Genomic DNA, 27207 nt, shown 5'->3' with positions numbered 1-27207 from the left:
CATTCCCCCCCCCCATGCGTTTTGGGATGTTATTTTCCTCACTGGTACATGCATTTTATGTCCACTTTCTCCTAATATCCTATATTTTCGCCCCCAACAATTTTATCCCCCGCCCCTCTTGGAGAGCTGAATTGCAAAATTTAGAGAACTTCACAGGACAGCTGAGTTTGGCATTATTCTTTCAGAGCGTAAACTGCCCCTGCTTGGTCTATAGATTATTTAACCTCTCAGCCCCCCTCAAAAGGGCGAGGCCCCCACAGATTCAAACCCAATGAATTACAGCCGGCATGACTTCAGATTTGTGGGGGTTTCCCTGTAACCGTGAGACCCACCAACCTGGAAATGAAATGACAGAGTGTCCTGTACAATCTGAGCATGGGGTTTTTGTTTCCCATTCCAGGGCAGAATTTGAACTGGCCGTTCTTTTGCACAAAAGCGTACTTGTAGGCTGCATTCTTCATCCCAGCACCCCGGTTTGAAACCTGTAGGCATGGAGGAGGGTGGAGAAGGAGACTTGTGTTGGGATCCTGTGATAATAGCCCTCCTGCAGATCCCGCAAGATCTACCAGTTAATTCTAAACTACTTTCTGCCCACTCCTGAATTTGGACTTAGAGATTGCCGCCTGATACTTTTCTCATTAATACAGCTATATCTATATCAGGGGTCAGCGAACTTTTTCAGCAGGGGGCTGGTCCACTGTCCCTCAGACCTTGTGGTAGGCCAGACTATATTATTTTTTTGCGGGGGGGGGGGGAAATGAATGAATTCCTATGCCCCACAAATAACCCAGAGATGCATTTTAAATAAAAGCACATATTCTACTCATATAAAAACACCAGGCAGGCACCACAAATAACCCAGAGATGCTTTTTAAATAAAAGGACACATTCTACTCATGTAAAAACACGCTGATTCCTGGACCGTCTGCAGGCCGGATTGAGATGGCGATTGGGCCAGATCCAGCCCCAGGCCTTAGTTTGCCTACCCATGGTCTACATCATCTCTCTCTCTCTCTCTCTCTCCCTCAACTAAAGCACATCATTCTCCCTAAAAGCAAAAATGTCCTCCCCCGCTTTTCTAAAGGAGAGCAGGGGTAATTCCCCCCCCCCAAAATATGGATGGCTTTAGAACACAATTGGACAAATTCATGGGGTGGGGGGAGAGCTATCGAGCGCTTGTGCCGAGGGTCCCAATTCAGTAGCTGCTTGATCACCTTGAGGACAGGATGCTAGAGCCCCCATTGGCCAAATCCAACCAGCGCAGGGGTCTTCTTAAGTTATCTGGGATGCTAACAGGAGAGGGCTGTAAGCTCCTACATCTGGCCGGTCCTTTCCCCTTCAAGGTGATCCGGGTTAGGGATGCACAGAGACCTACCCCCCTCCCCACTGTGGCTGTAAGCCAAGCATCAACAAACATAACTCTGCCTCTTCTCTGCAGACTTCAGAAGAGGAGCTCTTCAGCACCACAGAGGAGAGCCCAGCATTCATCGAATTCCTTGAATTCTTGGGTCAGAAAGTCAAGTTGCAGGACTTCAAGGGGTGAGTAGAGTCTGGACAGAGGGAGAACAGGGGGCCTCCTTTATGTCTGCCCCCCTCCCCAGACCCAGCTGCATGCCATGGGCACCGTTGTTGTTTTTCTCTCCTGAAAACTCTCAAAGCTGTTGGTAGCACAGCCCTCGAAACTGGTCTCAGGCCCGTGTCTTTCTGTGGGGTGCAGGTTTCGGGGCGGCCTCGACGTGACCCACGGTCAGACAGGGACAGAGTCGGTCTACTACAACTTCCGAAACAAGGAGATCATGTTCCACGTCTCCACCAAGCTGCCCTACACGGAGGGGGATGCCCAGCAGGTAGGGACGCGGCTGCGATGGCGGAGGAAAGCGCAGCCAGGAGGGCAGAGGAAAGGCGTAGCCGGCAGTGCACCGGTGGAAGCACCGCCTTACGAGCTGGTGGAGCTCACAGCTTGCCTGGACTTGTCGCCTCCTGGCCTGAAACCCCTTTCGTGTGTGTTTTCCCCCCCTCTTCCCCCACCTCCCGGGTGAGCAAAACCGAGTGGGGCTGAAACAACGACCCTCTCCTCTCCTCTCTCTCCTCCTGCTTATAGCTGCAGAGGAAACGGCACATCGGGAACGACATTGTGGCCATCATCTTCCAGGACGAGAACACGCCCTTTGTCCCGGACATGATCGCCTCCAACTTCCTGCACGCCTACATTGTAGTGCAAGCTGAGAATCCCTGTACGGAGAACACTCTCTACAAGGTGGCTGGGCCTTTTCTTGGTGGAGTCTGTTAGCTCCGGATGCCGGAAGCTGGAATGGCGATGGGTGGTTGGGGGGGGGGGACGGACGGACTTTACTATTATTACCATTATTGATTCAATTGATTACCCACCTTTCACCAGCAGGTAATTGACAGGAATTGAAAATTGTATACAGTTATAGCAGGTTACAGTCGCAGAAAGAGGGTGGGCCCTAAAAAGACCCTCTGGTCTGTCAGAGGCCAGGGGAAAAGGGTGGTGTTGTACAGTGAAGGTGCCCGGCGGACCTCTCTGGGGTGGGAATTCCACAACCCAGGGGGTGCTGGCTTAGAGAAGGCCCTGTCTCAGGCCACCACCACCCAAACTTCAGAGGGAGGTGGAGCGACAAAGGGGGACCCCCCCCCTCTGCTGATACTTAACACCCTGGAGGGTCCGTAAAGAAGAGCTACCGGGCACTTGAGTTGGAAGGAGCCTCCCCCCCAGGGCTCATCTAGTCCAGCCCCCTCTGCAATGCAACTAAAGAACCCCTGACAGGTTCAACCTCTGCTTTAAAATCCCCAACGAAAGAGGGACACCGCCCTGCTTGCAAAGGAGTCGGTCCGACCGTCGTACAGCTGTTATGGCTGCAAAGTTCTTACTAATATTTCGTCGGAATCTCCTTTTTCCGCCATCTTAATCCACCTGAGTTCTCTGCCCGGCTCTCAAAAAGGAGTGGTACAGACGAGGGCCGAAGGCATTTTAAAGATCAATTTATTTTTAAAATCAATTTGTTTATTTGTTTTTTCAAATTAAAGTTTTACAGAGATATATCAAACATAAATAATAAAAACGGGAATTCAAGGCATCTCCCGGACTTCCCTCCTCCCCTTTGTAGGTCCTACTGTTAACCATTTCCTCCCGCATCTTTTATGGTGATCCAAATCTTTTACATCTCCATTGTATCCAAAATTTGCCCTTAGACTACAAGCCATATTCCAATCCTACTAACCGTTTTAGCTGTTTACAATGGTCTTTAACAGGCATCCCAAAACTCGGCCCTCCAGCTGTTTTGGGACTACAACTCCCATCATCCCTAGCTAACAGGACCAGTGGTCAGGGATGATGGGAATTGTAGTCTCAAAACATCTGGAGGGCTGAGTTTGGGGGTGCCCGGTCTTTAAGATAAGTTATAAATTTTCCCCATTCCTTGTTAAAATTTTGGTCTTCCTGATTTCTGACTCATCCGGTCGTTTTAGCCATTTCGGCATAGTCCATCAACTTCACCTGCCACTCTTCTCTGGTAGGGGCTTTATCTTCTTTCCATCTCTGGATGACTTCTAGGCAGCTTCTGGAGCTTCCTGGTTGCATCTCTCTATCCCCCTCATCCTTCCCCTCTTTCTCTCCAGGTCTCTGTCACTGCCCGGGACGATGTGCCTTTCTTTGGACCCCCGTTGCCCAACCCGGCCGTTTTCCGAAAGGTGAGTTTTCCTGCAGCCGACCAGCTGGGCTTTGACGCTCCTTCCTCCTTCACCTCTAGCCTGTCCTGGTGTCAAGGAAAGTGAAGGAAGCTGAGGGTACCTCCCCCACCCCCAGCAAGCCTTGGAAGAGGAATCGTGTTCAACCACGGCTAATGTACTGAGCCTGGTGTGTTCAGGACAACACCCTCTTCAGTTTGAGATTGTAATTTAATTACCACGTGCAAAATGACCCAGGTTAATTTTATCCAGGGTTAACAGGAGTTGCTTGCAACTTAAAACCTAGGCAGAGAGAGAGGGGGGGGTGTTTATGTCTGAATCACAGCTGTCCATGGAAGCGCAGGTTAATTCTGTGTCCAGGGCGGCTGTCTACCAGCTCCATCTGGTACGCAAGCCGAGACCCTACCTGCCCACGAACTGTCTCACCAGAGTGGTGCATGCTCTGGTTATCTCCCACTTGGACTACTGCAATGCGCTCTATGTGGGGCTACCTTTGAAGGTGACCCGGAAACTGCAACTAATCCAGAATGCGGCAGCTAGGCTGGTGACTGGGAGTGGCCGCCGGGACCACATAACACCGGTTCTGAGAGATCTACATTGGCTCCCAGTACGTTTCCAAGCACAATTCAAAGTGTTGGTGCTGACCTTTAAAGCCCTAAACGGCCTCGGTCCTGTATACCTGAAGGAGCGTCTCCACCCCCATCATTCAGCCCGGACACTGAGATCCAGCACCGAGGGCCTTCTGGCGGTTCCCTCACCGCGAGAAGCAAAGCTACAGGGAACCAGACAGAAGGCCTTCTCGGTAGTGGCGCCCGCCCTGTGGAACGCCCTCCCATCAGGGGTCAGAGAGATAAACAACTACCTGTCATTTAGAAAATACCGGAAGGCAGCCCTGTTTAGGGAAGTTTTTAATTTGTGACTTTGTATTGTATTTTGGTATTTGTTGGAGGCCGCCCAGAGTGGCTGGGGAGACCTGGCCAGATGGGTGGGGTATAAATAAATTATTATTATTATTATTATTATTATTATTATTATTATTATTATTATTATCAGGCCAGAGTGTTTTTCCACGCACTGTTTTCCAGTTTGGTATTTTCTATCCGGGGGATTAATTTAGGTTGGCTCTGGGCGGGATTCAAGTGAGTTTTTGTATTCATGGAACAAGATTCTCCCCTCCCTTTGCGCAGTGGCGGAGGAACGCTCACCGGCACCCGGGGCGGGACGCCGAGGGACGGAGCGAACCACCTGGCAGTGCACATGCAATGTCCATAAGCACTACGCACGTGCGGCGCCCATACAAACTGTGTGTGTGCCCTCGGCTGCTCTACAGCTGGGGGGAGACAGCGGGCCATCTTGTCACACACACACACACACAGAGTGGTACCCAGGGTGGACCGCCCCCTCGCCCACCCCCATTGCCACAAGCCCTAAATCTGCTCTGGAGCATTGGGAGAATTTCCAGTGCAGGTTTATGGGGTAAACAGTGAGAAAGGAGGGAGGGAGAAACCTTTTTTTTTTTTTTGAGGGGGAGATTATTGGGTTGTTTTTGTTTTTATTATGTATTTTATGTTTTTGCATTGTGATTTTATGTTGTAACCGCCCTGAGACCTGCAGGTGTAGGTGTTAGAGATTTCAAATTGCCTACGTGCAGAAATTCAGCTGTCTTATCTTCAAGCAATTACCAGTTGGCAGAAAGCCCAGATCTGCGCTCTCTCTAGACCCTTAGCAACGACCTATGATTGGTCAATGAGTTCCTAAAGAGTGAGCTCTGTGTGAGAGCTTGTGTGGTGTGTTAGTGTTAGGTTGGTGTGGAGAAAGTGGTCAGTGTAGAGAGAGAGAGAGACAGTGAGGAAAGATTTTATGCTTTGTTTCTTTTATTTGTAAAGTCTGTACATAGTAACTTATGGATACTAGTTGCTTCAACAAATACTGTATATAGTTATCCAGTGAGTTGCTGAGTTCCTGCGTTGTGCTGTCCAGTTAATTACACAACAGCCAGAAGCTTCCAGAAAAAGCCTGCGGTTAACTCTGCTGTGTCCAGGAATACGTTATACTCCTGACACTAAATCTTAAGAGTAGGGTGGCATACAAATTTAATAAATAAATAAATAAATGGTGGGTCATCATTTGCCTTTACCTGTCGTCAGGGAAGGGGCCGTGGCTCAGTTGCAGGAGCGCTTCCTTTGCCTTTGCAGAAGGTCTGCGGGTTGAGTCAGGGACGGCGGGAGTTGCGTTCCGTTTCCCCACCTTCCTGTTTTCCTTTTCCCAGGGCCCCGACTTCCAAGAATTCCTCCTGACGAAGCTGATCAACGCCGAGTACGCCTGCTACAAGGCGGAGAAGTTTGCCAAACTGGAGGTGAGTGTCAGGGTCGAGTCAGATGAGGAGGAGTGGTGGCAAGGACTCCCCCCCCGACAGGGCAGCACCCACAGAGGAATCTGAGGAGTTCGTGCCTGGGGAGGACTGGTGGCGGCACTCCTCAGAGGAGGAGGAATCTGACAGGGAGGAGGAGGGAAGACCAGAGCTAGGGGAAGAAGTGGGGCCAGAAGCAGGTCCCAGTCAGGAGGGGAATCGGCCGATCCCCTCTCCTCCTCCTCCCTTCTCAGCTGTCAATTGGAGACAGCTGTAGCTCATAGGAAGCGTGGGAGTGAACCGGCTTCTTAGGGAAGCCGGCTAGCCCACTCTACAGCTTCTGCAACTATTGTGCTGGGCGCGTGGTTGCTTTTGCTCGTCTCGTTCCTGTGTTCCTGGTTGTTCCTGACTCCTGGCTTGTTCCTGATCGACTTGGTTTGTTCCTGACTCGGACTGTCCCTGACTCCGGCTTCTCCTGACCCCAGTACTGATACCTGACTTCGGCTGGCTTCTGACCTGGACTGTTTGACCTTGCCTTATCTCACCCTAACTGCTGCGCTTCAGCACGCCAACTTGTTGGTGCCCTAACAGTGAGGAGCTGCTCAACTGGCAGCGGTTCCACTGCTTTTCCGCCAACTTGCGGTCGGTGGGGTGGGGTGGGATCAGGCTAGTCTCCCCGCCCGCCTCTCCTCCAAACTTTCCCCGTCCCTCTCTCCGATCAGCCCTAAACCCCACCCCACCCCGGTTCCCTCCTGGCTGCAGGAGCGCACGCGGACAGCTCTGTTGGAGACCCTCTACGAGGAGCTGCACCTCAACAGCCAGTCCATGATGGGCCTCGGGGGAGATGAGGACAAGATGGAGAACGGCAGCGGGAGCAGCGGGGGCTTCTTCGAGTCCTTCAAGGTGGGTGCGTGTGAGCAGGGGCCGTCCGTGAGGGAGATGCCTCAGGTGGCGGAATCCAAGGGGTGGCTCTGTGGCCCACCCCCACCCCAAAAAAACCCAGAGAAGAAGCAGCTGTATCAGCTTCTATGTCTGGCAAGATGTCAGAGCCAGTGTGGTGTAGTGGTTAAGAGCGGTAGACTCGTAATCTGGGGAACCGGGTTCGCGTCCCCACTCCTCCACATGCAGCTGCTGGGTGACCTTGGGCTAGTCACACTTCTCTGAAGTCTCAGCCCCACTCACCTCACAGAGTGTTTTTTTTTGTGGGGGAGGAAGGGAAAGGAGAACGTTAGCCGCTTTGAGACTCCTTCGGGTAGTGATGAAGCGGGATGTCAAATCCAAACTCTTATGCCCTAGCGAGATCTTGCCGGAAGCCGCAGCTAAATGAAGCTCAGCGGAGGCGATAAGGGGTGGGCGCATGGCGCACGCACAGAGCAGCACTTTCCCATGTTGCCCCAAGCTGTGAGACAGGATGTGCCACCCCCACCTGTGCAAGAGAGGTGTGGGGAGCAGGTGACGTCGCCCGGGGCTGAGAGGCATCCCCCCCCGATGGCTCGTTTGGGGCACAGGGATTTCTACACATGGTCGCTGGCTTTGGCTGGCGGTTCCCAAACTTTTGGGGGCCCCCATTGGCCCCTCGGTTCCATAAGTACATCCCTATAACCCTCTACCCCATCAGAAGCATCACAATAAAATCCAATGCAGTCGTATCTCGGCTCCCAAACGCTCCCGAGCAATTGAAAACCGGGAGTGAGTGTTCCGGTTTTCAAACGTTCTTTCGGAAGCCAGTTGTCCGGCGGGGCTTCCGATTGGCTGCAGGAGTTTCCTGCAGCCAATCCGAAGCCGCGCTTTCCCCCCCGCTACAGATGTATGGCAGCTACTCTGCAATAAAATCAGTCGCTGTTACCAATCTTCTCACCACTCTGAATCCTTAGCAGCATCTTTAGTTCGGGCCAGGGATGTCCCCTACCTGAAACTCTGGCGGGGAGTCATTACAATCCTGAACTAGGTAGACCCAAGGAGGTTGGCACCATACGAGGCAGCGGCCTCTTAATAGCTGCCTTTTTTTGTTCACAACCATGAGGACTAGGAACTTGTCGCCTTTTTTGTAGGGCCACAGCTCAGTGTCAGAGCACCTGCTTTGCATGCAGAAGGCCCCAGGTTCAGTCCTCAAAGGTAGCATCTCCAACTAGGGCTGCCTCTAAAACCCCGGACAGCCGTTGCTGCCGGTCAGTGTAGACAATCGCTGAGCTACATGGGCTCTCTCTATAAAGCAGTTCTGTAGGCTGCAGCCTGCCTGTGTCGCATTGAATTTAATCATAGGATCATAGCATTGTGGAGTCGGTGGGAACCTCCAGGGGTCATTTAGCCCAACCCCCCCCCCCGGAAGGGCAGCAACTGCAGCTAAAGAATTACAAAGTTTTGGCGGGCGGGAATATCTGCGTCTAGGCAAAGGCCTCCCACTCCCCCAGCCCGACCCCTCTCAGTTCCCTGCTCCATTGCCCAAGGGCTGTAGGGCCGGGAGCCTGGCTGCGAGGGTAAAGAGGGAGGGGCTCCGGTGACACGACATCCGTTTCCCCCCTTTGCAGAGAGTGATCCGCAGCCGCAGCCAGTCAATGGATGCCATGGGGCTCAGTGGCAAGAGGCAGAACACTGTCTCCACCAGCCACAGCGGGAGTTTTGGCCACAACAACCCCGACATCGCCAAAGCCGCAGGCATAGTGAGTGCCCCCCCTCCCCCCAAATCCCCTGGTTCCCTCCCAAGTCCCTGTATTCCCCACCCCACCCTTCTCCCCTCTCGCCACATCTCCTCCCTAGTAACTCCTGCCCCTTCTTGACCTAGCCGCTCTGAACGCCTCATTCCCCCCCCTCCTTATCTGTGCCCACCCCCCAATTAAAAGTCACTTCCCGGGTTGACCTTCCCATCCCCTTGCTTCCTGCGCTGAGCTCTCTCGAAACGAGTTCATTAATAACCGGCGAAGTTTGCCAGCTCCTCACTCATTCAGCAATGCATCGCCACCTTGGGGAGTGAAATTGACTGGACCAGATTGCAAACAGGGTTTTCTCCCCACCCTTCTCCCAGAAGTGAAATTGACTGGACCAGATTGCAAACAGGGTTTTCTCCCCACCCTCCTCCTCCCAGAAGTGAAATTGACTGGACCAGGTTGCAAACAGGGTTTTCCCCCCATCCTTCCCCTCCCGGAAGTGAAATTGACTGGACCAGGTTGCAAACAGGGTTTTCTCCCCATCCTTCCCCTCCCGGAAGTGAAATTGACTGGAGCAGATTGCAAACAGGGTTTTCTCCCCACCCTTCCCCTTCTGGAAGTGAAATTGACTGGACCAGGAGCTCCTGGTTATCCAGTCCAGTCAATTTCATTCTTGAAGCGGGATGGGGGGAGGAGTTGCTTATGATGTGGTCCAGTCAATTTCACATGTGTACACCCTTATTTGACCATTATGGACTTCTGTAAGGACCTTGGCTTGGTAGTAATGCTATCCCAGAGTCATAGAATCATAGAATGTAGAGTTGGAAAGGACTCCCTGTAATGCAGAATTTTTTTTGCCCAACGTGGGGCTCGAACCCATGACCCCGAGATTAAGAGCCTTGTGCTCTACCGACTGAGCTACCTGCTCTGTGTGCAGAAGGCCCCCAGGTTCAATCCCCTGCAAGCATCTTAAGGTAGGGCTGGGAATGTCCTGTGTCTCAAACCCTAAAAAGTTGCTGCCAGTCAGAGCAGACAATACTGAGCCAGGTGACCCCAAAAGCCTGGCTCTATACAATGCAGTTTCCTACGCATTAAGAATGAAGGGGGAGGGTAAGGGACAGTGTAAATGTGCTTCTCCTCCAAGCCACCCTCGCAGTGAGGTTTCCATAAATCCATTTGTCACTCCCAAGCAGCCGGTTCTCATTGGGGCTGGAGGCAAAGTCATTGGAAACACTTTGGATGCGGTGCTTGCGAGTGGCCAGTAGATGGCGCTCGCACTCCAGAGCTGGGGCAAAGTTAAGAAATGAAAACAGCCGGGAGTCTCCAAGCAAGACCATGATATTTCCCATGCCCCCCACCCCACCCCCCAAAAAAAAATAATGAGCAGGAAGGGACGGCCTGTTTGGTTCTTATTTTAGTTCCAGAGACCTAAGGCTTGCACGTTCCGTTGCTCTGAGCCGATTGGCACAAGATAACCTTAGGCACACGTGGCCCCCGGCTCCCTTTCATGTACTTGCAATCGCTAACTCAAGTGCGTGTACCTCCGAAAGGGTGCAAAAGTCCAATTATTCCACCTCCTGTCTGGGCTGCAAGGACGGCAAGCTGCAGGGGGTGGGGTGGGGGTGGGCCTGGAGCAATGCCCTTTCATCCTACAGTGCCCTGGTTAGGAACAGGTTGGGGGGGGAGGGAGCTTTGACCCTCCGGATGCTGCAGAGTTCCAACTCCCATCATCCCTTGCGGTGGCTCCTCTTCTGCTAGTAAAGTGTGGGTCTTCTAGCTGTCTCTGGGTGCCCCACTCCGCAGGGGGTTCTTCACTGGCGATCCCTCGTAGCCGAGTAAGATTGCCTTCCATGAACACACTCTTAACGGCGAATCCGTCAGTGACTGTGGAGGCCAATTCTGGATCCACACGTCCTTCCGCAGCGGGGACAGAGGTTTCCGGGCGGGAGTTGATCACAGCGAGGGTTTGCCAAGCGCGCCTTCCTCTTAGCGCGTTTCTCACTTCCGTCCTGAGTTCGAGCATCTTCAAAGCCCACGACACCTTTGGTAAAGGCTGTTCTCCAATTGGAGCCCTCGCAGGCCCAGTGTTCCCCATTTTTTAAGATTGGCCTTGAGGGGGTCTTTAAAATCCTCAACTCTACAATCTGATGATTTGTGACCCCTGGCCAGGGGCCATGTTTGTTTGGAGCACAGGGGAGTTGGGAGTCCAGCCTGGAGGGCCAAATCTTTCCCGTCCCTCGACTAGACTGTTACTTGCCTTCACTGCACAGACCAATTTCCATCACAACTCTACCTTACTCTAATGTAGGGATGGAGAACCTGTGGCTCCTCAGCTGAGCTTTGACTCCCCAACTGGTGGCAGGGGTTGATACAAGATTTACTGGTGGTTCAGCGGCCTCTGGAGGGCCCAAGATTCCCGGCCATTTTTTCCTAGGGGTTGCGGTGGGTGGGTAGCCCAGCTTAGCAGCGGACTGGAGTCCTACGGAGGCACCGTGAACAAGGGCGCTGGGGTCAGGCGGAAGGCTGGCCAGGCACAGATCAGGACGAGGAGTTTGGCATGTGGGGCAGAGAAAGGGGGTCCCTGCTGCCCTATTCCAGACAATACCCGCAGCTGCTCCCCATTGCAGACTGCGGGCAAAATCCAGCCAACGCAACCCCCCCAAAAAGAATTGCTATTCATACCCCAAACTGACCTGCTGTGACCCAACACGGGGTCCCCCCCAAATTGCAGCATTTTGCTCCCCGCTTTCTACCTGTGCCATGGCCGATTCCATGCCCACCCCCTCCATCTGGGGACCCCGGCCCGCCTTTTAGCTTTAGCCATTGTTATGATGACCTGGCGCCATTTTGTTTTGCATGACCTCTCTCTCTCTCTCTCTCTCTTTCTTTCTCTTTCTCTCTCATTCCTTTGTTCCCCCTCCCTTTCCTCTCCCTGTCCTTTTTTTCCCCTGCGCTCTCTCTGTCCGCTTACCACAGTCATTGCTTGTCCCCGGAAAAACGCCAACTAGGTACGGACGACGAGGCAGCGCCATAGGCATAGGAACCATAGAAGAGGTGGCTAGTTTCTCTCTCTCTGTCTCTGTCTCTTGGTGTCTCTCTCACTGCCTCTTGCCCTGTGACTTCCCCCTACCTCCCCCTCCTGCATGTTGGAGGGGCACACACCCCACCCCTGGTATTCCCCATAGCCCCTCTAGACCTCAGATGGGGGGGGGCTGGGTTGCAGGAGGGAACACCCAGGTTAATAATTCTTGCTCCCTCCTGCAAAAGTACGTATTTTTTGCTCCATAGGGCGCACCGGACCATAGGGCGCACCGGACCATAGGGCGCACCTTGTTTTTAGAGGAGGAAACAAATTTTTTCCTGGTTTTCCTCCTCTAAAAGCCCTGTTTTTTTTGAGGATCAGCTAAAAGTTTTGCAGCTTTTTTGCAAAGGGAAAAGCCCTGGTTTTTTTTGAGGATCAGCTAAAAGTTTTGCAGCTTTTTTGCAAAGGGAAAAACCCTGTTTTTTGAGGATCAGCTAAAAGTTTTGCAGCTTTTTCTGCGAAGGGGGGAAAGCAAAGAGGAAAAGCCCCGTTTTTATGGGGTTCAACTCACATTTCTGCAGCTTCTAAAGGAAAGGGAGCCTTTTCTACAGTTTCCAGACAGATAATCTAATCTGCCAGTCACATGTCGTTGGGGAAACAAACAACCTCCCTCTGCAGCACATTCAACAATGGAGGGCGGGGCTGAAAGGGAGCCGAGCAGGGGACTCTTATCTCTCTCCTGATGTCTTGCTGATCAGCTGCTGAGTAGGGTCCTTTCAACACCCTCTTTTCTCTTTGTAAAATAAAAAGCATGATCCTCTTTTGGCCCCTGGGCAATTCAGCTCCAGGGACCACCATTCACCCCATAAGACACACAGATATTTCCCCTTACTTTTTAGGAGGAAAAAAGTGCGTCTTATGGAGCGAAAAATACGGTAATTGGTGAAATCGAAAGCTTGCTCACTACCGGGTAGCTTTTCAGTCGGTCCTAATAAAGGAGCACTGCTACCTGTTCTGATTTTACTTACGTTTTAATCAGCTTTCCGGGGGGGGGGGAGCAATTAACAACGATTTCTCAGCACAGGATGACAGCACTAAGGCTGTCTTCTTGTTGTTGCCATAATGATCCTGCCCTCCTTCTGAATCAGAATGAGGGAGAACCTTTTCGGGAGGGCCTTCTCGGTAGTGGCGCCCGCCCTGTGGAACGCCCTCCCATCAGATTTCAAGGAAATAAACAACTATCAGAGTTTTAGAAGACATCTGAAGGCAACCCTGTATCGGGAAATATTTAATGTCTAATGTTTTGCCATTTTTTTACGTGCTGTAAGCCACCCAGAGTGTTATAAAATTATTATTACTTTTATTATTAGTTGTTGTTGCTGCTGCTGAACTACAGTTCCCATAGGGATTGCGATGGAGGGAGCTGTAGTTCAGCAACGTCAGGGTGGACCAAATGTTCTCCACGCCTACTGTGAAGGAACCTAGTCTCCCAAGTTTTTCTTGTGAAAAACAAATAACTAAATAAAAAGGATTGTGTGAGCTGATGGTGGCATGAGCAGGACGCCAGCCCCACAGAGCACACTTCTGTCCACCTTGCCATGCTTTGCCATTCACTTGAGCCACACACCCACCAACCCTGCCTGACCTTCACCCTTCCTCTTTCCCACACCCGGGGAGTTCCCCGTTATAAAAGGAAGCACTCTGCTGGGCACCGTCAAAGTGAAGTCTGGGTCCATCTTGCATGACTCCCTGTTCCCCCACCTCAGAAGTGTCACGGAGGGTGCTAAAAGATTTGTAGCTGCCTTTGCAGATCCTTCTCCATATATTCTGCACTGAGCTTTACCCATATGCCTTTAGTCAAGGATTTTGGGTGGCAGGGACTAACCCTCATCGGCTTCGGACTGGCTGAAGCAGACATACACTAGACAGCCATCTACATTGCAACCTTAAACAGGTTAAAACTACAGTGGTACCTCGGTTCTCAAACTTAATCCGTTCCGGAAGTCCGTTCCAAAACCAAAGTGTTCCGAAACCAAGGCAAGCTTTCCCATAGAAATGAATGCAAAACAGATTAATCCGTTCCAGACTTTTAAAAACAACCCCTAAAGCAGCCATTTAACGTGAATTTTACTATCTAACGAGACCACGGATCCATAAAATGAAAGCAGTAATCAATGTACTGTACTATAAAATACATAAGACAGTATTGTAGATGATAATAATAATAATTTTTTTTTTTTTTACCTGCACCGATGATAGTTATTGTTTGGAGGGGGGGGCGTGCATCCATTTCCGCAGTCACACAATCAATCGATCGGTAGCTGAACTGGGTTCCACACAATCACAAAAACAAATGAACCGAAAAAGCCTCAAAAGCGAAAATTCAAAATAAGTAGCAAGAACAAAAGCGCCAAACTTAATCCGTTCCGGGAGTCCGTTTGACTTCCGAAATGTTTGAAAGCCAAGGCGCAGCTTCTGATTGGTGCAGGCGCCGCGGAGACAGTAGCCGACAGCCGCATCAGGTGTCCAGCTTCCGGAAAATGTTATAAAACCGGAACACTTACTTCCAGGTTTTTGGCGTTTGAGAACCAAGGTACCAATGTAGTTCCCGTGGCTCCCACGCCAGGGAGCCATGGGAGCTACAGTTCTGGGAGAATACCATTTTGGGGTCCCTGCTAGCATAGAACAATGCTGTCAAGTATCCCGTTTTCCCCGGGATTCTCCCTTATTTCAAGCAGTTTCCCGCTGCTCTCCCTTATTTTTTATTTCCCTTAAATTTCCCGTTTTTAATGGAAGCAGCTCCTCCCCTGCTGGCCAGGGACTGGGTGGGAAGACCTCGCCTACTTGGAGAGAAAAGCCTCAGCCCTCAAAGCAAGTGGGAGCCGTTTCCCGTGCTTACAGGGGGGGTGCATTCCTCCCCCTGCATCAGCCCCTATCCGTTGCCGCCGAGCCCCTCAGCCGGCCAATAGGGTCAGCTGGTGGGCGGAGCCTGGCTGCCTTTGAGTAGCTGCTGCTTCCTGTCCTGTTTTGGTGGGATCAGACAAGAAGACAGTGGGGCTCCATCACGCGGAGCACATGGCTGCCCTCCTCTTTGCTGGCTGCCCTCTTTGCTCCGCTCCGAGCTCAAGCCCGCTTGGAGTTTACATTGCTGCTCCGCCCACTTTTGCTTCTGGCTCCGCCCACCACTGACATGTGACTGTCCCCGGGATAGGTGAGACTGCTGATCCCTTATTTTCAAATCCGAAACTTGACAGGTATGGCATAGAAACACCTGCAAAGGCCCGTGATGGTGGCACCCTCTTGCCCACGAGCTCCGACCGTACCTCCGCTTCTACGGCAGCCACTTTGTGGTGGCCAACTTGGTCCCAGTCTCTTGCCCTTTTTGCACCCTTCTCTGCCAGCGCCCTGCTTTCCCTTCTCTCAAGTTTCTCTTTCTCTCTGCCTGATGGGCTTGCCTCTCTTCCAGTCCCTGATAGTCCCTGGAAAGAGCCCGACACGGAAGAAATCGGGGCCCTTCAGCTCCCGGAGGAGCAGCGCCATCGGGATTGAGAACATCCAGGAGGTGCAGGAGAAAAGGTGGGGCGCAGGGGGGGGGCAAGTGAGGTGGAAGGGGTGGAGGTGGGCAGTTTTGCTTCTTCTTCTATTTTACTAACATATTCTTCTCGCCTTGTTATTTTCTTAACTATTTTTCAATCTAAACCTTCTGATTTATTTTATTTTATTTTTATTTTTTGGTCCAAAAGTTCATCCAGGTTGCACTTTCCAAAGCGATAGGAGAACCGCAACACAAAACCAACATTTAAAATTTAGTTGGGATTCCTTCATTGCAGGGGGTTGGACTAGATGACCCTCCAAGTCCCTTCCAACTCTGCAGATCTATGAAATCCGCCATTCTCCGCATGTCGCAAGGCAGCTCTCCAGCCAAGAAATGTGTACAGATATATTCTGCGTATATATTCAGAGAAAATAGCAGACGAAATTCATTGCGTTAGGAGACATCACTCTGCAAAAATGTGTATCTTGGGCACAGTTGTGTACAAACGTGTGTATTTTAGGAGAAATTCACACTAAACTGCCGTGCCAACTTTTAAATGCCCGGTGAAAGCTTTTCTGTTGTATACAGGCAATTAAGAATGCAGTGGAACCTCGATTTTCAAGCCTAATCCATTTCGGAAGACTGCTCTGAGTTCCGAAAAGTTCGAAAACCGAGGCGCAAAGGGCAGTCTGCAAATTCAATAAAGAAAACGGAAAAACATGCAGCGAAAGCCGTTTGACTTTGAGGCACTTTCGAAAACGGAAGCAATTACTTCTGGGTTTTCGGCTTCCGAGACACTTGGAAACCGAGGTTCCACTGTACATCCTTCCGCAATATTTAAATTATGCCTGTTTTTAAAAAAACCTTTTAATACTTTTTTATTGCAAAGTTTTACGATTTACTGCTGTAAACTGGTGCTTTTTAATGACGTAGGGGTAGATGAATATTTTTATTTTTAAAAAACGCACAACTTTTCAAAATAATAAAATTTCCCAAACGTGGAGAACTGTGTTTAAGAATGAGAAATCGAGGAGTCCCAAAATTGACACTGACTTGTTTGCCTACTGCTAACTCCAGCCATGCTCCCATTAGCCCCCCCCCCCCAGTATCACATGATCGTGGCAACCAAGCCCTCCTCCCCACTCCCAAATTCTTTTGACTTGACCAGCAAAGCCAGCTTTATGTGCCCCACAGGGAAAGCCCCACTGGGACCCAGAAGACTCCGGACAGCGGCCATGTATCTCAAGAACCCAAGTCTGAGAACTCATCCAATCAGAGCTCTCCAGAGATGCCCACCACCAAGAACAGGTTGGCATATGTCTCTTGGCATAAGTTTGGCTTGTTGGGGACCACAGGAGGGGAGTGTTTCTCCTGTGCTTGGGTCTTGCTTGCAGGCTTCCAGTCGGGGCATCTGGTTGGCCACTGCGAGAACAGGATCCTGGACTAGGTGGGCCATGGCCTGACCCAGACAGGAGGCTCTTCTGCTGTTCTTAGGTTCTTCATGCAGTGGGACGCGGGTGGCGCTGTGGTCTAAACCACTGAGCCTCTTGGGCTTGCCGATCAGAAGGTCGGCGGTTCGAATCCCCGCGAACCCAGTTGCTCTGCCCCAGCTCCTGCCAACCTAGCAGTTTGAAAGCACACCAATGAGTGAAGGAATCTTTATTTGTGTCAGCCATAGGCCCTAGCAATAAAACAACCGCAGACTATACAAAGAATAGAAATTAAAAGTCAATTATATAAAATACATTTTAGGGTTTTGAATCAATAGTCAAATAGCGGATCTTATTCTGATTGCCCCAGCGAAAAAACCTTGCAACCTTCGCTGTCACCTGCTCATCTTGATGTGCCAAGAGAAAGGACACTGTGGCAGTGGTTGGGCGACCCAGAACGGACAATAAAAGAGGGGTGATAATCTCATTCCTCAAGTCTTTATAAAGAGTGCAAGTCAGAAGGGCATGAGCCACCGATTCGGTACTGCCATCTCCACAGGGACATAAGCGTTTTTCGTTTGGAATTGTCCCTCAAGTACAGCCGAGGGCAATACATTCAATCTTGCGAGAGTAAAAGCGCGCCTATATTTTAGAATTGCTAGGTTATGCAGACAGGGTGCCAGAGAGTCAAAATGGGAAGGCAGAAAATAGTATTACCATGTGTAAAATTTCCTTATTGTGGCCAAGTTGTTCTGATGCTCGATATCATTTGGGCGCTGACAAATTATTCTGTTTGCTTTACTAAAACCCAAAGTGAGTAGCTGTTGTGGTGATAAACCACAAGAGTGAAGTTTTTGATAGACAATTTTAGTCCAGGCACTCTTGTGACAATCTTGCAGCACTAGGGATATTAGACCGGGAGTAATAATAATAATAATAATAATAATAATAATAATAATAATAATAATAATAATAATAATAATTTTATACCCCACCCATCTGGCTGAGTTTCCCCCGCCACTCTGGGTGGATCCCAATCGAGTGTTAAAAACAATACAGCGTTAAATATTAAAAACTTCCCTAAACAGGGCTGCCTTCAGATGTCTTTTAAAAATAGGATAGCTGCTTATTTCCTTGACATCTGATGGGAGGGCGTTCCACAGGGCGGGCGCCACTACCGAGAAGGCCCTCTGCCTGGTTCCCTGTAACCTCACTTCTTGCAATGAGGGAACCGCCAGAAGCATAGCTGTCAACCTTTCCCCTTTTTTGCGTGAAATCCCCTTATTATAGCATTGGGAAATAGCAGGGAGGGTTGACAGCTATGGCCAGAAGGCCCTCAGCGCTGGATCTCAGTGGAGGATTTGAGTTTAGGCGAAGTTAAGTGTCCAGCGCCAGATCCGTAATTATACCTAGGAAAGATAAGCCTCTAGGCGCAATGATGCGTTTGGGACACAGAGAAAATGGGCCTTCTTTCTCTCTCTCTCCTTGCAGACCGGATCCTGTAGCCCCCAAGCCAGACGCCCTGCGCGATTTCTCGCGTTCCTCCTCCAGCGCTAGCAGCTTTGGCAGCGTGGCAGAAGAGGGGGGCCACGATGAAGACACCGGCATGGTAAGACGGTCTCGACGAGGCAGAGCTTAGTACATGCAGGGAAGCTGCGATGGCTCCCCCAGTTGTTAAGGCTCAACAAAGCCCCGCTGCCCCTCTGGCTTACGAGGAGACCCTCCTTGGAGGCCGAAGAGGGTGTCCTCTTCAGATTCTGGGGTGGGTCTCCTCGCAAGCCACTAGGACTCTCCAGGGGGCTCCACGTCTCCAGGTTCCACTTCTGGGTTCCCGGCACCGCATGGTATGCGCGGTTGCGCACAAATGCGTAATGCATAAATGGGGAGTTGCTTGGTTTTAAGCACCGTGTGCTTGTAAAGTTGTCAGTAAGCACATGATTTACCGTATTGGCCTGAATATAAGCCGCACTCTTTTTTCCCTCCAAATTCCGACCGTGAAAAGTTAAAAGTGTGGCTTAAATGCGTGACCTTACGAAAACTGGCTTTTACGATACCGCTGCTGAAACAGACATGCGGTAAAACGGAACCCAAAAAATTGTTTTATTTCCAATTTGTGAGCTTGTGACTGTTCGTTTGCTATTTACGGGAGTAAAATTGCTGCGGAATTGTAGCAACGGAATGGCGACTTGCGATTTTAGTGACTGTACGGTAATTTTTGCGGACTTGCAAGATCAAAGGCTTAAATTGGCTCGGAGGTCAATTCTACCAACCGCAGCAATTTTTAGCCTGTAACCCAATTTTAAGGGAGCGGCTTATTTTCGGGTATTGTCTCCCCCCCACCCTTGAATTCTAAATGTGCAGCTTATTTGCGAGCGTGGCTTATATTCGGACCAATGCGGTATATTGTTTATTAAGAATAGTGCAGTAATTTCCCTTCTGTCTCCAGTCAAAGCAGCCACTATGGAGAAATTATCTTAACACTCTAGACTGAGGTATATACCCTGTGGATGGGAGATTAATAACATTTTTCAAGTCTGTTTTGCTGCTGCCATGTGGATAACCGCAGACAAGGCTTAACATCTGTTCATGCATTTGTCCTGGAAGACAACACTTTGCGATGGGTAATTGTTTTAAACGTTCATAATAGACGAATGAAAAAGTAAGCACTGAGATCGCAGGGAAATGAACTGGAGAACACCCAGGAGGATGTTTGCAGAATAAATGCCATTGATTACAGGTGATAAAATGATCAGCTTGGCGATGGTTCACTCTCTCTTCCGTGCCAAAGAAAAGTCCCCCTTCTCCCCCACTCACCAACACTGTGTCTTCCTTCTTGTGTCTGCCCCCCAGGAGAGCCAGTCCTCATCAGGCACCCCCCACAAGCGGGACTCTTTCATCTACAGTACCTGGCTGGACGACAGCCTCAGCAACACCAGTGGAGGCAGCTCACCAGGTACCGGATTCCATTTTAAAACACCCCTCTCCGTTCTGCCCCGTGCAGTCCTTGCCTTGTCCACTGCGACACCCCTGCGAGGTGGGCCTTGCGCCCCCCATTTTGCATGGGTCGGTCAGCGTTAATCACCACTTAATTATCTCTGCCGACAGTCTCGACAGAGACGACTGACCAGCCGTGTTGCCTCCCCGGAAGTCCTTAGTGCTCATATTTCCTAATATACACATTTTTGGCCAGCTAATTTTTGGCCCAACCCTTCCTCTCAGCCTAGCCTACCTCACAGGATTACTGTGCTGATTAATTGAGCTTTTTCTCCAAGGTCCAATAAATAAAACAAATAAATGAAATTTACGTTCGATGCTAGTCCTACTCAAAGGAGACCCATTGAAAGTGATGGACGTGGCTGACTTTGATTCATTAATTTCAGGGTGTCTGCTCCGAGTAGGACTTATTTGAATGAATTTCCATATGATACGTTCATTAATGTCTGTACATTGATGCCCATTTTCCCCTATATATCTTGATTTATTCTTTGCATTCATGTCTCACCTCCCCCCCCCACAAAGGAGCTCTTTATTTAATCCCTACAACTACCCTGTGGGTTAGTCAAAACAAAACATAAAATAAAAAAATCCTTCCAGTAGCACTTTGTTGTTGTTGTTGTTCAGTCGTTCAGTCGTGTCCGACTCTTCGTGACCCCCTGGACCAGAGCACGCCAGGCACGCCTATCCTTCACTGCCTCTCGCAGTTTGACCAAACTCATGTTAGTAGCTTCAAGAACACTGTCCAACCATCTCATCCTCTGTCGTCCCCTTCTCCTTGTGCCCTCCATCTTTCCCAACATCAGGGTCTTTTCCAGGGAGTCTTCTCTTCTCATGAGGTGGCCAAAGTACTGGAGCCTCAACTTCAGGATCTGTCCTTCTAGAGAGCACTCAGGGCTGATTTCTTTGAGAATGGATAGGTTTGATCTTCTTGCAGTCCATGGGACTCTCAAGAGTCTCCTCCAGCACCAGAATTCAAAAGCATCAATTCTTCGGCGATCAGCCTTCTTTATGGTCCAGCTCTCACTTCCGTACATTACTACTGGGAAAACCATAGCTTTAACTATACGGACCTTTGTCGGCAGGGTGATGTCTTTGCTTTTTAAGATGCTGTCTAGGTTTTTCATTGCTTTTCTCCCAAGTAGCACTTTAGACACCAACTAAGTTTGTTCTTGGTATGAGCTTTCGTGTGCATGCACACTTCTTCAGATACCCTGTGGGGCAGGTTAGGCTGAGAGGCAATGGCTGGCCCCCAAGGTCACTGAGTGAGCTTCATGGCTGTGCGGGCAATTTGAACCCTGGTCTTTGTACGCATCGTCTGGCTGGAGAGCTGAATTTGGAGAAGAGCAAAAACCCAGGGAATAGCTGTGTTTTCCTTTCACGCATTGTTGAATTTGCTAGGCTCGTTCTTAAAATGCAAACCAGACTGAATTTCTCCACTGCTCCCACCCGGGTTCAATTAATCAACGCTAACGAAAGGGAAGCCTACAGGTCTCTCTGTGTGTTATATGTTACAACCAGATGTTAACCGGTCCTGATGCTGCCGTGGTTGCCTCTCCCTTCTTCCCATCTGTTCTTCCTCTCCCCTAAGGCATGGAGCTCATTGGCCTGCGTCATTGCGCTTCCTTTCCCAGGGATGGGGGAAGATGTTCTGCTCACGAATCAAAGCACCCTTTGCCTGCCTCTTGCTCTCCTCTTATTCTGGAGGATCAATGCCAACTGACCGTGCTGGTTTTGCTCTGCTGTCACACTTTAAGGCAAAACAAAATAGAAAATCCTTTCCAGTAGCACCTTAGAGACCAACTGAGTTTGTTCTTGGTATGAGCTTTCATGTGCATGCACACTTCTTCAGACAGAAGTCACCAGATCCTTATATATAGTGAGAGAGTGGGGAGGGGTATTACTCAGAAGGGTGGTGGGAATGGGTGATCAGCTGATAGGTGTGGAAAACCTGTTGACGACTGTTAACGGCTGCAATTAGTCTTGCAGGAAAAGGCAAGGGGTGTGGTGGCTAAAGATAGCTTTGTTATGTATAATGAGATAAGAATCCAATGTCTTTGTTCAGACCAGGTTTCTCCATGGTTTTAAGTTTGGTGATTAGTTGCAATTCAGCCACTTCTCTTTCCAGTCTATTTCTGAAGTGGCTGGTGACTTCTGTTTCAGTGTATCTGAAGAAGTGTACATGCACACGAAAGCTCATACCAAGAACAAACTCAGTTGGTCTCTATGGTGCTACTGGAAAGAATTTTCTATTTTGTTTCGACTATGGCAGACCAACACGGCTACCCACCTGACACTTTAAGGCAGTGATGCTTCTGAATACCCATAGCTGGAAAACGCAGGAGGAGGGAGTTTCTCTTGAACTCGGGTCCTCTGTGCGGACCTCCCGTAGGGCAGAAGTCGTCAAAAGCTCCTGTGACCAACTACATCCTTTCTGCGGCACCCCGGCGAGGCTCAGGAGCCCAGTTAGGTCACTCCTTGCCTGCTGAGCTGGCAGCCTCTCACCCTTTATTCAATCACCTTCCCTTGTGGAGTGTTCTCTCGGCCTCCTCTCCTGTCTCCCCTCTCCTTGGGAGTCACCCACGCAGCCGCCACAGCCACCCCAGGTCTCTGAGCCGCCTCAGCTCCTGCCAACCAGCTCTTCTCTCTCTTTGGCGATCCCTCGTAGCCGAGTAAGATTGTCTTCCATAAACACGGTTTTAACAGCGAGTCCGTAAGTGACTGTGGAGGCCAGTTCTGGATCCGCACATCCTTCCACAGTGGGGACATAGGTTTCCGGGCGGGAGTTGATCACGGCGAGGGTTTGCCAAGTGTGCCTTCCTCTTAGCACGTTTCTCCCTTTCACCCTGAGTTCAAGCATTTGGTAAAGGCTGTTCTCCAACTGGAGCGCCCGCAGGCCAGTGTTCCCCAGTTGTCGGTGTTTATCCTACATTTTTTTAAAGATCCGTCTTGAGAGGGTCATTAAACCTCTTTTGTTGACCACTGGCGTTACGCTTTCCATTTTTAAGTTTGGAATAGAGCAGTTGCTTTGGAAGACGATCATCAGGCATCCGCAATAACATGACCAGTCCAACGAAGTTGATGCTGAAAAATCATTGCTTTGACCCCTGGCCAGCCCCAGAGGCACCATTCGCCTGGGGAGCTTGTAGCCAGGGCTGCTGCAACAAACAGCCATGCAAGCCTTTGGGAGGCAGAGACGCAAGAGGGCATCCAAGGAGGGAGGGAAGGAAAGAGGGACAGAGGCCAGCGTTGCCCACGGCATCCCTGACCATCATTCAAGGCATGCAACATGGCACACTGGTAAAAAAAACGTTGCCGTAGGGAAATGGGTCCCCATTTAGACTGTTCCTGGTAAAGGCTATACTTAAGTTGTTCTGTCCCCCCACTCCCATCCCATTCTCCATCTTTCCAGGCCCTTCTCGCTCTCCGCAGCCAGACCCCAGGAAATCTACGGACCCCTCTTGTCCAGAAATAAAAATCCAGCTGGAACAGTCTGAGAGGCAACCTCCCCACCTGGTAAGTGTGTGAGAGGGCCAAGTTTTGCCGCAAACACAGTCTTCCGGTTGCAGGGCAGAGGAGGAGGCCTGCGAGTGTCTGGAGCCGGGATATGGGAGGATCAGTATACAATAAGCAGCACAAAAACGGCGCACACAAATCTACCAAACCATTCCATGTATTGAATTCTATATTGGTAGTCGTTATTTACAAACTTTGATACCCTTTGCGCTGTATGTTTTAATACTAATAAGGTTTGACTTATCCCACCAGTGTATGTATGAATATACAGTAAATCCTGGGAAAGAATTTACTGAAGAAGCCCCAAATTGTCCATGGGCGAAACAGGGGACAAATGCCGGCACCCTGTCTAATTTTTGTGCATCACATCTTCAATATTCCATCTGATTGGACTTGCTTTCATCTATTAACATCTGTGCGTATCATCTGACTGGACCTATTTTCATCAATATCTACAGGAGCCTGGCTAAAGACATTTATAGACTGAAATTGTCCTGTTGTACTAACTTGAATGAGTTTTCTCTTTGTGGCTTCTTTGTTTGGACTTTTTGCATTGCTCTCTTTTTGATTGGACTACCAATATAGAATTCAATACGTGGAATGGTTTGGTAGATTTGTGTGCGCCGTTTTTGTGCTGCTTATTGTATACTGATTTACCACGAGTATTGGCAGCATAGGTTTATTTTTTCAGGGATATGGGAGGAGGCAAGAGGAGGCAGCGGCATAAGGTGGGGTGTGTGTGTGTGGATTATTTTCCTGTGGGTGCGTTAGGAAAAGGACACCCTTCTGGTGTCTGTGGGACAGGGGCTGATCTTGCAGATTAAAGCGGTGGCTGACACACACAAGCGACACAGACTACGGAACTCCCTCCCACTGGATGCAGTGGTGGCCACCAACCTGAATGGCTTTAAAAGAGGGTTAGAAAAATTCAAGAGCTATCGATGGCTCCCAGCCACAATGGCTCTGCTCTGCCTCCACAGTCGGAGGCAGCGGTGCATCTGAATCCCAGTTGCTGGAAATCACAGGAGGGGAGAGTGTTGCTCTTGCACTTGAATCCTGCTTGCCGGTATTGCATAACGGGCAACTGTTCAACCACCGTGGGAACAGGATGCTGGACTAGTTGGGCCGTTAGCCTGATACAGCAGCCGGGCTTTTTTATGTCCTTATGGAACCTCCAGGTTCAGGGGCAGTCTGCCTAGATTTCCAGCTTCTTAGGGGTATTTGGCCACTGTGGCAACAGGATACCGGACCAAATGGACCGTTGGCAGTGCTGTCAAGTATCCCGTTTTCCCCGGGATTCTCCCTTATTTTAAGCAGTTTCCCGCTGCTCTCCCTTATTTTTTATTTCCCTTAAATTTCCCGTTTTTAATGGAAGCAGCTCCTCCCCTGCTGGCCAGGGACTGGGTGGGAAGACCTCGCCTACTTGGAGAGAAAAGCCTCAGCCCTCCAAGCAAGTGGGAGCCGTTTCCCGTGCTTACAAGGGGGTGTATTCCTCCCCCTGCATCAGCCCCTATCCATTGCCGCCGAGCCCCTCAGCCGGCCAATAGGGTTAGCTGGCGGGCGGAGCCTGGCTGCCTTTGAGCAGCTGCTGCTTCCTGTCCTGTATTGATGGGATCAGACAAGAAGACGATGGGGCTCCATTGCGCGGAGCACATGGCTGCCCTCCTCTTTGGTGGCTGCCCTCCTATTTGCTCCGCTCCGAGCCCGAGCCCACTTGGAGTTTACATTGCGGCTCCGCCCACTTTTGCTTCTGGCTCCGCCCACCACTGACATGTGACTGTCCCCGGGATAGGTGAGACTGCTGATCCCTTGTTTTCAAAACCGAAACTTGACAGCTATGACCGTTGGCCTGATCCAACAGGACAGTTAATACGTTCTTAAGCAAGAATCGATACAGCCACTTGTACCCATGGGAAAGTGTGTCAGTGGGCAGAAGGCACGAGGATTGGGGCAGGCCTGGAGGAGGCCGTGGGGCTCTGCCACCGAGGCTCCCCCCCTTGCACGAGCTGATCCGTTCCGTGGTTTCCCTCGACTCCCCTTGCATGTGGCCTTACAGTTCTCTTCCTTTCTGTGTGTCCCCCGCAGAGCTGCTAGCCCTCCCTGCCCAGCCTCCGTGGATGCCTCTCTCCCCACAAGGTCAGACCCTCTTTCGCTTCTCGGGAATGCAGTGAGCAAGCCAGCAGGCTTTGAGCAAGTCTTCCCGGTCCCTCTCAGAGCAAGACCCATATTGCTCCACGTCGTAAAAGGGGAAGGAGGGCTGCTTCCTCCTTTCCACTTCTTGCCTTGGTGGGGCTGGCATTTCCTGCCCTAAAGAACCCTGCCCCTCCCCAGGGGCACCCCAGAAACACCCAGCCCCTTCCTTTGTGCCACCCTCTTGTGATGCCATTCTCTGTTGGACCATGCGCACGTAAGGCATGTTCTCTAACTTAACCCTTTCCCTCCTTCATGTTTCCTGCCCCTCGCCCCCACCCCACCCAAAATAGCTCCAAATAGCTCATTGGTTTTTAAGCAGAGGTTGGACAGCCACCTGCCAGGGCTTTTTAGCTGTGATCACTGCATGGCCGGGGGAGTGGGGAGGTCAGACTAGTTGTCCCTTGGAGCCTCTTCCTGTTCTACAGCTCTAGGATTCTGTTACCCTATTCCTTGTGGCCCCCACCCCTCAGCTCCCTTCTCTGCAATTTACCCCCAGTCTTCCAATCCCATTCCCCATCCTAAAAGGGCGAGGGTGCCTTTAGGGGGACGAGTTCCGCATTCCCCATCTTTCCCAAACTGACTTCCTCCTCTTCCTCGTCCGCCCTTCCTCCCCCCCCCTACAGCACACGGCGAAGAAGCACAAGCTGAGGGAATTGCGGAAGGCCCCCATCTTCGTCACGGCACAAGACTACTGCCCGGCCGGCAAAGCTGACCTGCCCAAGCCGCCATCTTAAACAAGCAGCTGCCTCCCCTTACTCTCCTTCCGGACTCTTTTGGTAGGGCAGCAAGGCATGCTGGGACTGGCCAGGCCTTGAGGAGAGGCTCTCGAGGTCCCTGCCTAATCCCTGTCCCCTCCATGAGCTGTGCTCGACACCCCCTTGTCCCACCCCATTATTAGGTCTGGCCCTCCGCGGACGACATCTCGCAGCCATCAGTGATGACTGGCAGGCCCAACTGTGAAGCCAAGATGAGGACATGGCGCTCTTTGAATCAAAACGTGGACAATCACCCACCCACATCCAGATTCCCCCCAGCCCTTTTCTGCGGCGGCAATGTCTGTTTCACTTGTCTCTAGAAGCAAGGGGCAGTGGGGTGGCTCTGCGGCTCTCGCATTGCCATCAAACTACCTGGGGAGAGGGAAACCAGCGCAGAAAACGAACCAAGAGCTCGGCAGTCCGGGTGCTTCGAGGGCACCAAAGGGAGTGGAGAGCTCCGGATCGGGAGCTTGGAGAGAAGAACAAAACCTCTGGAAGAACTTTCCGGCGGGGAACGCCATTTGACAGTGGAGTGGAGTCTCTCAGAAGGCAGCGGGCTCTCTTTCATTGGAGGTTTAGAAGCCGAGGTTGGGTGGCCCACTTGCAAGGGGTGGTTTAGCTGCGATTCCTGCATTGCCGGGGGTTGGACTAGATGAGCCCTGGGGGTACCGTCCAACCCTGCAGTTCTTCGACTCTACGACTTCTGCTCACGCTCCGCCACGGAGCACCTGCCGTGCCGAATCTCCAGCATTTCGACACACCGGGGGAGCGGAACCGGAGACCCTGCTCCAGAAGCGCTGTGACTGTGGAGTCTAAGCCGTTTTGTGGTTCACTAGAGGCTGGGACAGATCAAGGCACTCCTCTCTCCGTTTGTAAAACAGCCATGCTCCCCGTTCGTCCTTCTGTGTATATATCCTGCCATCAGCTGCCAAGTCCATCAGCTGCTCTCCATCAGAAGTGGCACTGTGAATCCCTCTCTTTCTCTTTCTCTCTCTCTTTCTCCAGCTGAGCCTTGCTGCTGTGCTCATCCACACAGTCCGAAATCCTTTCTTTCCTAGT

The 27207-nt window shown here is 50.8% G+C and overlaps 1 protein-coding gene across 4 annotated transcripts in view; it reads left to right on the top strand.

Moving 5' to 3' along the window:
• RAP1GAP (RAP1 GTPase activating protein) overlaps positions 1-26449 on the top strand; it is a 53026-nt gene extending 26577 nt beyond the window's left edge. For 2 of the 4 annotated variants that reach the window (XM_033159388.1, XM_033159384.1), the window contains exons 10-23: positions 1439-1539; positions 1718-1847; positions 2102-2257; positions 3640-3711; positions 5978-6064; positions 6821-6961; positions 8587-8718; positions 11680-11757; positions 15192-15301; positions 16455-16568; positions 18182-18299; positions 19541-19643; positions 23097-23200; positions 26017-26448. In XM_033159388.1, the coding sequence (XP_033015279.1) occupies positions 1439-1539; positions 1718-1847; positions 2102-2257; positions 3640-3711; positions 5978-6064; positions 6821-6961; positions 8587-8718; positions 11680-11757; positions 15192-15301; positions 16455-16568; positions 18182-18299; positions 19541-19643; positions 23097-23200; positions 26017-26127 (1557 nt within the window). In that variant the 3' untranslated portion in view covers positions 26128-26448. Of the gene's footprint in view, positions 1-1438; positions 1540-1717; positions 1848-2101; positions 2258-3639; positions 3712-5977; positions 6065-6820; positions 6962-8586; positions 8719-11679; positions 11758-15191; positions 15302-16454; positions 16569-18181; positions 18300-19540; positions 19644-23096; positions 23201-25285; positions 25362-26016 lie in introns of those variants that run through there. The other 2 variants (XM_033159387.1, XM_033159385.1) reach the window with 2 other exon arrangements.
• The last annotated feature ends 758 nt before the right edge of the window (positions 26450-27207 follow it).

Source organism: Lacerta agilis, chromosome 8 (assembly GCF_009819535.1).
Source record: "Lacerta agilis isolate rLacAgi1 chromosome 8, rLacAgi1.pri, whole genome shotgun sequence".
Classification (NCBI taxonomy): Eukaryota; Metazoa; Chordata; class Lepidosauria; order Squamata; family Lacertidae; genus Lacerta; species Lacerta agilis.
This window is presented reverse-complemented; position numbering and strand designations above follow the sequence as displayed.